At 50.2% G+C, this 12,285-nt stretch overlaps 1 protein-coding gene across 1 annotated transcript in view; it reads left to right on the forward strand.

Annotated features, from left to right (window-relative positions):
- The window catches only part of Cand1 (Cullin-associated and neddylation-dissociated 1), a 76,333-nt gene that overhangs the window by 39,764 nt on the left and 24,284 nt on the right, over nt 1–12,285 (forward strand). Inside the window, exon 12 of the mRNA XM_045743059.2 lies at nt 565–825. Coding sequence (XP_045599015.1) covers nt 565–825 — 261 coding nt within the window. The remainder of the gene's footprint in view (nt 1–564; nt 826–12,285) is intronic.

Consider the following 12,285-nt stretch of genomic DNA (forward strand, 5'->3'; position numbering starts at 1 on the left):
GAAGAAGAATGTCGGGTAGGTAGGCGGATATGGTGATTGAGCACGAGAGGTAGCAGTTTGTAAGAAGGGAATTTACCTGAATTTTACCCAAGAGCCACTAAAACTAGTGGCCTCGCCGAGGACAGAAAGCCAGCAGCTTGTTGAAGGTTCCCCCCATTAGCCTTGATGATGATGATGGATGGATTTCTGCAATGAATAGGACAGTTCACAAGGAGTACTGTACACCGGGTCTTGCGAAGCAGTAGGTTGTTGTTGTGGATGGCTGCTGATGTGTGGTAGTGCTTATTTATCCATTATATTATATCTTGTAGTGTGAAGGATATAATGAATGGACAAGGGATACTTCTTAGTATATATAACATTTTGTTATATAGTTTATTTATTTTTTTTTATCTCCAAGCAGATGCCTCCTCACCCCATGAAAGTGAGAAACTGTAATGAATATGTTTGAATGTAATTTAAGTACAGTTATTTTTACTGTATTTTTGTAATCATTATAATTTTTTTGTAAACTGTTTAGCTCTTATTTTGTAATAGGAATTGTATGTAAACTGTCTTTCTCAGGGTGAACTTGGGACTTGTCTACCTATCTTCTTGGACCGATTACGGAACGAGATCACTCGCCTCACTACAGTTAAGGCCCTGACCAAGGTGGCAGCTTCTCCTCTCCGTATTGACCTGAGGCCAATCCTTGGTGATGCTCTGCCAGTATTAGCCTCATTCTTACGCAAGAATCAGAGGGCATTAAAGTTAGCAACGTTGACGCTCCTAGATACGCTAGTCACTAATTATTCCTCGTCTCTCAGTCCGCAGATGCTTGACAAGGTAAAGATATTTATATAGATTTAATTTGTATTTTTTTTGTCTATCCCTGTTAACACACTGTTGTGTAATTATGAGCCATATCGTGTAGAAAATGGATGAGGTACAGTAGCTTGTACACTTGTGAACCATATTTTGTGTAGAAAATTGAATTGTATTGTTTACTTGTAAGCTATACTATGTAGAGAACTGGATGAAAGGACTGTAGTTTGCTTAGTTGGAATAGATGATTGATTATTTGCTGTGGTATTTGATGTAGAGTAGAGTAAGTCAGAGTGGGAAAATGTTGTAAGTGGAGTGCCTTAAGGCTCTGCTCTGGGACCTCTGTTATTCATAATATATATAAATGATTTAAATTCAAGTTTGAGAAGCAGTATTTGCAAATTTGCCGATGATACAAAAATCTGGAGGGTAATAAACACGGAAAAAACTTGCTATCACTTCAAGACAATCTAAATAGGGTTTTGAAATGGTCAAAAGATTGGCAGATGCAGTTTAATGCTGACATATATAAGGTTTTGAGGCTAGATAATGATGATAGAGTTACAAGGTACGAGCTAGATGGTGTTGAGATTGTGAAGTTGGACAGCAAGAGGGATGTGGGAGTCATGATTAGTAAGAATTAAAAAAAAAAATTTATAAATGTTCGTAATAAGGTAAATAGGACACTGGGATTTATTTATCGAAGCGTTAGTAACAAGTCACCTGGTGTTGTTCTGCTATATCTTGCTCTGGTTAGGCCCCATTTAGATTATGCAGTTCAGTTTTGGTTGCCGTACTATAGAATGGATATAAATTCACTTGAACATGTCCAGCATACGATGACAAAGTTAGTCCTGCAAATTAGAAATCTGTCATATGAAGAAAGATTCACAAAGCTTATATTACATTCTCTGGAAAGGCAAAGAATTAGTGGTGACATGATAGAGGTGTACAAGTGGATGAATGGATATAACAAATGGGATATTAATAGGGTATTAAAAGTACCAACACAAGACATAACATGAAGCAATGAGTATAAATTGGATAAGTTTAGATTTAGGAAAAATCTGGGTAAATACTAGTTCGGTATCAGGGTTGTTGATTTGTGGAACCAATTACTGCATAACATAATAGAAGCAGGATCCCTTGATTGTTTCGAGCTTAGGTTAAATATATATATGAATGGGATTGGGTGGATATAAATAGGAGCTGCCCGTATGGGCCAATAGGCCTTCTGCAGTTACCTTCATTCTTATGTAGTTTCCTCTACATCTTGTCCGTGAAAAGAGTAAAGTACTGCTGCGGATGTGTTTCTAGTGTGACAGTACTAGTTTTGTGTGACACATCTGAACACAGCTCTTGAGAAAGATTAGGTGTATCTAATGAATGTTGTGAAGTCTTTACCTTTGGTAATTTTCTGTGCTTTCTAATCGGTACTTTTGGCGCGCGCACACACACACACACACACACGCACGCACGCACGCACGCACGCACGCACGCACGCACGCACACACACACACACACACACACAGTGTGTGTGTGTGTGTGTGTGTGTGTACTTGCACAATGAAATCGCGATTGTGTGATATATCTTATGAGACTATATTGAAGCTGTATGATGGGATCAAACCTTTGTACCTGAACTTACACCTTGGGCATTATGGTCCAGCTGGTAGTGGGTCACTAAAGAGTTCAGGTATTTGGGTTCGAACCCATTGTACGTGGTCAGTATTTTCTCAGAGTATAGTTGATGAGTCATAATGCTTTTCTGTGAAGAGCCCCTTCGGCTCCCCGGAGCTATACCGGGCTGATGTATATATATTAGACTGTGGCAACAGTCAATCGAAGGAATTCTAAGCCTACTGGGAACCAGAGCCAGAACCTGGCCCCCTGAAGAGAGGCACGAGGAGCAATGGCCTAAAGACACCCCCCGTGTAATTAGAAGCAGTCTTTGTCTGCCGTCTACCAGGTCAGGCACCCAGAAAGGTAGGAATTCCAAAAGAAACTACTGCTGGTCAAATAAATTGCAAACTGAAAGCCGAACTAGCAACAGAACTCCCAATCAAAACCAAGAAAGCAAGTATGATGTCACCAGAAATGCCGCGCATCCGTCTGCGCAACCCCCTCCCCCTCCACAGGAGGGGGGGGTCTCGGACCTCCATGCGGGCAACTCTCCTCAGTTCAAGAGGCTGTTGTGTTGGTGACAGTCAATCGCTCTCGCTCCACTCTTTGTGCAGTGCGGTGGTGTTGCTATGTTTTCATTGTGTGTGAGCCAGACGTAACACAAGAGTACTAGGGCTGCATGCACTTAGGGCCGCCTTCCCTAGGTGTCCTGTAAGTACTGCCTTTGCAGCTTCTGGGTTATCTTCTATGAGCCGTTCAGGAGCAGCTACCTCCGTGTCGTTCTGTCGCTGCTAAGTGATTGCCCGCCCTTGGGGATTCAGCTGGGTTGGTTCTTACTCCTGTTTCCCCTTGGGTTAGGAGGTAGTTTCGTCACTGGCAGCGAGGTACTGTGCAGCTGTCTGATATATGCATAACGACCGGTTCTGTACTCCTGGAGACGTTCTGCTTTTGCGGGGTTTTTCTTTTCTTTTTGTTTTGCCTGGTTGGGGTCTGCCAGGTGTGGCGGTAGGACCACAGGTAAGTTTTTGGTGGCCCTCCACTAGGTCCCTGTGCTTGCACACATCGCAGGGGTTCAGCTTTTAGATTGTTTGCTTGGTAGCTCTGGGATAACCGGTTAGCAGTACCTCGCCTGGGCTTCCCTTAGCAGTCGGCCTAGGGGCCCTGGAAAACCCCATTGGGGCTCAATGGTCCAATGTAGGAGACCTCTGAGTTCCACCTCACCTTGTGCGAGTTTGAAGGTTGCTCTGTCCCCCTGTTTTGGGGTAACATTCACCATCTGCCTCCGCCTTGCTGCTTGTTGGGGTCAGTGACACCTATGACCCGGAGTCCTGCGAGTGGGGTTCTTTGCTTGTACTCCATTCACCCAGTCCACTGAGACTTATATTTGGATGCAGGCAGTTTTAGCGTTGCATGCACGGTTTAAGTTGCAGCAACGTGCGAGGTTGGTCGCCTTTCCGGATGCCCTGCAGCTGCCCTGCTGAATTATACTGTAGTGAGACTCGGGTGGCTTTGGAGATTGCCCCTTCCGGATCAGCGGCGTAGGCATTCGAGCCTGGTCCTCCTGCCGAAGCTTTTGGGCCACTCCAGCGGGCCCCCTTTCATCCCTGCTTTTCTGGTGGACTCTGCTTTTTCTCCAAAGGCAGAGGGTTTGGAGGACGGTTCGGCCCCGGGTCTTGACGTGGAGGATTCCGGGGCTGAGGAGGAGTTGACTTGGGGGGGTCTAAACCCCACTTGTCCCTGCTTGGGTGTTTGGTACCCTCAGTGCAGGGCTTGTTGTTACAGGGGGAGGGTTTTTTCCTTTCCCCCTCCCTGTACGTTTTTGTTACAAGTTCGACTCCTCCCCGGGCTCGGGTCCGAGTTCCCTTGGGTTTTTCGGTTCCCTCCTTCTGGAGGTTTTTTGGCTTCCCACATCCTACCGAGGAAGGTGTGGGAGGCCCCTTGCGGTTTACCTCCTGCGAGACCCGGAGTACGCCTCGATAATGAAGCCTTCATTTTGAGTTTGGCTCCTCTTTTCTTTATTGGGTGCGTTACAAAGTGCCGGAGTCTTCCTGGCTGGCAGACTGCCGTTTCTTCTTTGGGGGGGCTTGGCATTCGTCCTGTCGGAATGCGCACTTGAATGGCGAAATTTGCTTACGGTCATTTAGGTTTTCTAGGGGGGGGGGGGCGAGTTGGAGCACCTCAAGGTGTGCTAGTTCGCTCCCATCCTTCCTTATGATGTCGGCCAGATGCAGCTTCACGTGCAGGTTCCCTTTAAGCATCCCTGGTAGCCGAGGACTTGTGCTCCTGTGGGCACTTGGCTTCGATTCTTGCTCTTCTTTTCCCTGCTGGAGCTGTCTTCGGACTGTCTCGTGCTGGATGTGGAGGAGTTGGGTTCCGGGCCAGGGTCTGGTGTGCTTGCTTCGGCAACTCGGGCGCCGGCTGCTTTGGTGAAGTTGTATGCGCCGTTTCTGAGGGAGGCAGCGTCTGTTCTTCGCTTCTCGCCTCGCGTGCTGACAGGTGGTGCTCGTCCAAATTTTGGAATCGTCTTGGGCCCTGGCTCTTAGATTTTCATCACCTTTTTGTCCGTTGCTGTTTTTGTCTCGGGGTTCCTTCGGTCATCATAAGCCAGTAGTGCCAGATTCGGGGCCAGCACCTCTTCTGGAGCCGTCGGCGTTCTGGTAGGAGCAGTGATTGCTCTACGCATCTGTTGGGCTCTCGTAGGAGTCGTTGGCCCTTTTGCAGGTTGCCCCGTTGATGGGGCGATAGGAGGGAGGCTTGTGCTGTTTGCTCTCCCCTGGTCCCACGATTCGTGGCATTTCGGGTCGTTTCCTCCGACCTGTGGTGGCATTGGGTCGCTCCTCCTTCGGGGGGGATCGGGGCTGGCAGGGCGGGCCTCTTCTCCTGTGCTCTGTCAGGTCATCCGGGGGTGGGTTCACTTGGGTGTGGTTGAAACGACAACCACCAACTCAGGTGGGTTCCACCTGTTTTCAGTTCCGAAACGGGACTGTGCAGATCTGTGATTCATACTGGACTTGTCTAGTCTGAATCCCGGGGAGTTTTGCCCCTCTTTTCGGATGACCACTGTCTCAGGTCCGGCTGATGTCTTAGGTCTTCCGGGACCCGTTTTGGTTGTATTATTTTATTGTATGCATTCCGATTCATCCGGGGTTCAGTGACTGGCTCGGTTTTGTCATGGGGCGACAAGCTTACCGCTTTCATTGCCTTCCATTCGGCTTGAATTTGGCACCTCCAGTGTTCACCTGCCTTACAGGATCATGGTAACCTGTTTTCTTCTGTTAGGGGTTCAGGTTCTGGTTTACCTCGACGACTGGCTGGTGTGGGCTCCCAGCCAGTTCGCGTGTCTGCTCACCAGGGATATAGTTTTTTCCCAGCTCGCTGGGTTCGGGTTCGTGGTGATCTGAAGGAAGTTCCTTTTGGTTCCCTCTCAGGTGCGGACTTGGCTGGGTCTGGTGTGGGACTCTCGGACTACTTCCTTGTCTCTCCCTCCTGCAACGCTTTTTCAGCTGCGGTCCCGCTTCCAGCTGTTTTTGGAGGGCACCTGGGTCACACGTCGGTTGTTCGAGCGCTGTGCGGGAGCCTGAACTTCGCTGTGCTGGTCTACCCATCAGGGCGGATCCGGTTTAGGCGAATGTTCTGGTTTCTTCAGGGTCGTCCCTTCTGCTGCCCTCACGATTGATGGGGGTCGGACCCGGGATCCTTGTGTCGGCTGCTGCGTCGCTGGCTTCCTCTGCGGGTTTTTCGGGGTTCTGTGCCGTGGTGCCTCCCCCGAGCCCACGCTCGATGTGTTAACGGATGCCTTGTCTCCTGGCTGGGGTTTTGTGACAAGTGCTCACCTGGCCGGCCAGGGTCTGTGGGGGTCCGTCCTTCGATCTCACAGCATGGCGAGGGAGTTTGTGGCGGGGTGGCATTCGCTTCAGAGGATTTGGGTCGCTCGAGGAGCAATGATCCGGCTCCATTTGGACTGATCCCCGGTGATTCATTGCCTGAACCGCAGGGGTTTGATGCAGTCCTTGGTTCTTTAGGTCTTGTCGCTTCGGGTGACTCGTCTGCTGAGTTTTCGGAGTTTGGCTCTCCTGGCGGTTCATGTTCAGGGGGTGTCAAATGTCCTGGCGGACGGCCTGTTTCGGTTCATTCCCCTTTCCACGGAATGGACGGTCGACGCCGACTCATTAAAGTTGGCTCTGCTGGACGTACGGGCACCCAGAGGTGAACCTATTCGCATTGGCGTGGTCGAGGCGTCTTCCAGTTTATGTGGCGCCCCTCCCAGACTGCAAGGCCATCAGGCTCGATGCCTTTCGGCTGGACTGGTCGAGGCGGAGCTGCCTGTACCTCCCCTCTGGTCCGGTTATTGCTCTGGATCCTGGCTCGGTTGGAGACTTGCCAAGGGAGAGTAATCCTGTTGGCTCCTTGGTGGCCGGGCCAGCCTTGGTTTCAGGCGCTTCTTGCTCGATGTCCGATCAAGAAGAGTCTTCACAAGAGTCTTCCCGCGGCTCCGCCTCTTTCAGCAGATCGGTCCGGTCCGTTACATGGCTGGTTCGATCTTCTCCACTCATCGCGTCAAGCATCTCTGACGCGGGTGTATCACCACTTGTTTGTTTGTTTGCTGATGATGCTAAGATAATAGGAAGGATAAGAAATTTAGATGATTGTCATGCCCTTCAAGAAGACCTGGACAAAATAAGTATATGGAGCACCACTTGGCAAATGGAATTTAATGTTAATAAATGTCATGTTATGGAATGTGGAATAGGAGAACATAGACCCCACACAACCTATATATTATGTGAGAAATCTTTAAAGAATTCTGATAAAGAAAGAGATCTAGGAGTGGTTCTAGATAGAAAACTATCACCTGAGGACCACATTAAGAATATTGTGCAAGGAGCCTATGCAATGCTTTCTAACTTCAGAATTGCATTTAAATACATGGATGGCGATATACTAAAGAAGTTGTTCATGACTTTTGTTAGGCCAAAGCTAGAATATGCAGCTGTTGTGTGGTGCCCATATCTTAAGAAGCACATCAACAAACTGGAAAAGGTGCAAAGACATGCTACTAAGTGGCTCCCAGAACTGAAGGGCAAGAGCTACGAGGAGAGGTTAGAAGCATTAAATATGCCAAAACTAGAAGACAGAAGAAAAAGAGGTGATATGATCACTACGTACAAAATAGTAACAGGAATTGATAAAATCGACAGGGAAGACTTCCTGAGACCTGGAACTTCAAGAACAAGAGGCCATAGATTTAAACTAGCTAAACACAGATGCCGAAGAAATATAAGAAAATTCACCTTCGCAAATAGAGTGGTAGACGGTTGGAACAAGTTAAGTGAGAAGGTGGTGGAGGCCAAGACCGTCAGTAGTTTCAAAGCGTTATATGACAAAGAGTGCTGGGAAGACGGGACACCACGAGCGTAGCTCTCATCCTGTAACTACACTTAGGTAATTACACTTAGGTAATTACTTGTATTGTGATCAGGTGGCTTAGTTGATGGTGTCCCACCTGTGAGTTTCGTCTAAGCGGCAGTATGAAATTTCCTGGCGGTCCTTTCAGCAAATTTTTGTCTATCCGTAGGTTGTCTTCGGATCTGATTGGGTTGTTTTGTCCTTTCTCTCTTAGTTGTTTCAGGACTCATCTTGTGCCAATTTCTGTCGCCTCGTTTCGTGCAGAGCTGGTGGAGCCGCTGCAGCTTGCTTTCGGGGTGGATGTCTCTTCTGCTCCGTTCCACAAGCGTTCTTGGATGTTGTTTCACCTCCGGCCTGCTCATGCGCCGCCTTAATCGTCCTGGTCGTTGCACCAGGTGCTCTCTCTTCTCTCTTCTCCTAGGTTTGTGGGGGCCCCTCGGTTCAGGACTGATTTTCTAAGGCTCTTTTCTTGAGGGCTTTGGCCTCTGGGGGTCGGGTCGGGGAGCTTCCTGCTCTCCTCCGGCGCAGGGGTTTCTGCTTTTTCAGTCCTGGTGGTAGTTTCGTTCGTTTGCAGCCTTCTCCTTCTTTTATGGTGAAGAATCAGTCTGCTGCTTTCTGAAGGGGTCCTTATGTTGTTGATGCTTGGTTGGATCGGCCGGGGGTGCATCATGTTTTGTGTCCAGTTGCGGCTCTTCGCCGGTATCTGCGTGCCATGGCCTCCGTGGCAGGGGACACGCTTTGGGTGGACCTGGTTTTCCTTCTTCCCTGTTCCTAGGTGTGGTTCTCCCAGGACGTCCGCAGGATTATTCGGTCCAGCCAGCCTGTGGTCTATATCCCAGTGCCCACGACATTCGTAAGTTCGCAGCTTTGGCTGCTGTTTTTGAGCATATATCCTGGGCTGACATTCAGGCACGGGGCTTATGGAGGTCGAACAGGTTCCTGGCTGCACGATATTTTGTTTATGTTCCTGGGCCTTCTCGGGAGTGTGTAGCCTTGGGTCGCAGGTTGCAGCCATTTGTCTCGGCTTCGAGTTGAGGAGCGAGTGACGACTGCCTCCCGGGTAAGTCCCTCTTTTTCTGTCTTTAGTCAGGTAACTCCGGAGACCCGAAGGGGCTCTCCACAGAAAACCAGCGTTGAATGTAATGAAACGCCATTTCCTGGGTGAGACCCGGAGGTTTCCCGGCATCCCTCTCTTCCTCTGGTCGGTGGTTTTTCACGTTTTTTGATACTCGGCCTCTGAACTAAGGAGAGTTGCTGGCGTGGAGGTCTGGGACTCCCCCTCCCCCCATTCCCCTCCCTGGAGGGGGGGAGGGTGCAGACGGATGCGCAGCATTTCTGGTGACATCATACTTGTTTCCTTGGTTTTGATTGGGGAGTTCTGTTGTTAGTTCAGCTTTCAGTTTGCAATTTATTTGACCAGCAGTAGTTTCTTTTGGAATTCCTACCTTTCTGGGTGCCTGACCTGGTAGACGGCAGACAAAGACTGCTTCTAATTACACGGGGGTGTCTTTACGCCATTGCTCCTCGTGCCTCTCTTGAGGGGGCCAGGTTCTGGCTTTGGTCCCCAGTAGGCTTAGAACTCCTTCGATTGACTGTTGCCACGGTCTAATATATATATACACATCAGCCCGGTATAGCTCCAGGGAGCCTTCGGGTCTCACCCAGAAAATGGCGTTTCATTACATTCAACGCTGGTTTTCTGTGGGGATCCCCTACGGCTCCCAGGAGCTTATCGGGCTAATGTATGTTATATTAGACCTACTAGGGACCAGCGCCAGAACCTGGCCCCTTCAGAGAGGTTTCAGGGAGCAATGGCCCTGGAAAACCCCTTTGTAGTTGGGGTTTTTCTCATCAGCCATCGACCGGGGTTAGGCACCCAAAAAGGTAGGCATAACAAAACAATCCCCACATGGTAAAAACTAAAACAAAAAACCGAACAGAGAGGTAGAAACACCCTACAATCCAAAGGAAACGAGCAAACATCACACTTTACTGCCGCGCCGATCGTCTGTGCAGCCCTCCCCGCCTCGAGAAGGGGAGGGGGGGAGCCCCGGACCTCACCACACCGGCTGCCTAGCATCAGTTCGTAAGCTAATGTCAACCGGGATAGATGCTTCTCTGGCCTCAGTTTCCTAGGCAGTGTTTGCCTTGTGTGGTGTTCACTGCCGTGTGTTGTGTTGTGCGGTGGCCAGGTGTTCCTCATCAGTACCGGGGCTGCATGCGCTTAGGGGTTTCCTTCCCTAAGCGCCCTGTGAGTACTACACCTGCGTGACAGGGTTATCTTCCCTGGGGCATTTGGGAACCATTTCCGTAGAGGTTCTTGCTGCTCGGCGTTTGCCTCGCCCTTGGGGCCAGCTAGGGCTTGGGGCCCTTGTTTGGCCCTGGGTAGGGACTGGTATTGAGCTGGTTAGGGAGACAAGGTGTTGCGCGACCTACGACCTAAGCGGCGACCGGTTCCTGTTGCCTCTGGAGACGGTGTACTTTTGTGGGGTTTTTCTTTTTATATTTTCATTTGTTTGGTGGGGGTCTTCCTAGTGTGGCTATAGTTCCACTGGTAGTATTTGGTGGCCCTCTGCTAGGCCCCCGTGGTTGTACATGTCACAGGGGTTTTCAATGTTGTCCTCTACCTCCTTGTTATTTTGCGGTTTCTTAACCGGTTAGCAACACCTTGCCCGGGCTTCCCGTAGTTGTCACCCCTACGGGCCCTGGAAACCCCTGTCGGGGCTCGGTGGACCATCGAATGTGTCTTCCGGGTTCCAACCCGTCTTGTACAGGATCGTTGGTTGCAGTGCCCTTGTCTCCAGGTGACAGTCGCCACTTTTACCTCCATCATGCTGCCTGTTGGGTCACTGATACCTTGACCCAGAGTCTTGCGAGAGATATTCTCTGCTTGTTCTTCAGTACTCTTCTGATGTTATTACTGTTCAGAGTACAGGCGGCATCCGTGTTGCAAGCTAGGTTAGGTTGCTGCAACACGCTAGGTTGGTTTCCCACTCGGATGCCACTGGGCCGCCCCGTTTTGGTTAGATGCTGTTCGCCCCTTTCCCTTCCTGTTCCTGGCTCCTGACCGTCTTCAGGTTTCGGGGTCGGGCGGGGTTTAGTTGGGGCCGAGACTCGGGCGGTTTCGGGGGGCTACCTTGTTTGGGTTGGGAACGGAGGTTTTCGAGCCTGTTCCTCCTGCCAAGGCTTCTGGGTCTTACCCACGGCCATTTCTTGCTGCCTTTCTTTTGGACTCTTCCTTTTCTTTAAGGGCGGAGGGCTTGGAAGACGGCTGTACATACACATACACTGTATATGTATGTACAGCCATACATATACATACATACACATACACGTGTATGTGTATGTATGTATATGTACATATTATGTATGTATATGTACATAATATATGTATGTGTGTGTGTATGTGTATGTATACATTTTCTTTCGGAAGGGACTCTGTTCCCTTCGCTGTTGACGGGGCGCTGGGGGAGCAGCTTGCTCTGTTGACTCTCGCATGGTCCTGCAGTTAGTGGGCACTTTTGGTTGTCTTCCGGCCTCTGGTAGCGGCGGCGGACGGCTTCTCCCCCCTTGGGGGGGGGTTCAGGGCTGACAGGGTGGGCTTCTTCCCCTGCGCTTCATCATGTCATCTTAGTGGGTGCGTTGGACGTGGTCGATCCGCCCCATCCTTCTGGGGGTTCCCGTCTGCTCTATGCAGACACGGGCCAGGCGAATCTGCGGTTCTTATGGACTTCTCCAGTCTGCGCCCTGGATTCTATGCCCTGATTGGAGGACTGTTGTCTCCGGTCTGACTTCTGTTGGGGCCGGGTGCCTGGATGGTGGCCCTGGACCTCCGGGTCAATTCTTGGCACGTTCTTCTTCAGTTTTCCGGGACTGGCACAGTTGGTGGTGGGGCTTCAGGTTTGCCGCTTTTGTTGCCTTCCCTTGTTTGTAATTGGCACTTGGTGTATTTACGCATCTTTACTGGATCTTGGTGCCCTGTCTGAGTCTGTTTGGGATTCGGTGTCTGGCCTACCTCGACTACTGGCTGGTGTGGGCTCTCAGTCGGTCCGCTTGTCTGCTCACCAGGTGTGTGGTTCTTTCCAGATCGCTGGGTTTGGTTTCCTGGTGATCATGGAGGCCATTCCATTTGTTTCTGTCCCAGGTTCGGACCTGGCTGGGTCTTGTTTAGGGCTCTTGGGCCGCTCCTTGTCCCTCCCTCCAGAAGTGTTGCTGCGGCTGTGGTCCCGCCTTCGGCTGTTCATGAGGGGCCCCGGGTTGCTTGAGCAGTTGTGCGGGAGTCTGAACTTCGATGTGCTGGTCTGCCCGCAGGGTAGGGTTTGGCTTTGGCGTCTGTTTGGTTCCTTAGGAGACTTCCCCTTCCGCCTCTCTTGCAATCGTTGGGTTTGTTCCTCCGGGGATCTTGTGTTGGTGCTGCTTCACCAGCTTCCTCTTTGGGGTTTTCGGGGTTCC

Source organism: Procambarus clarkii, chromosome 31 (assembly GCF_040958095.1).
Source record: "Procambarus clarkii isolate CNS0578487 chromosome 31, FALCON_Pclarkii_2.0, whole genome shotgun sequence".
Lineage (NCBI taxonomy): Eukaryota > Metazoa > Arthropoda > Malacostraca > Decapoda > Cambaridae > Procambarus > Procambarus clarkii.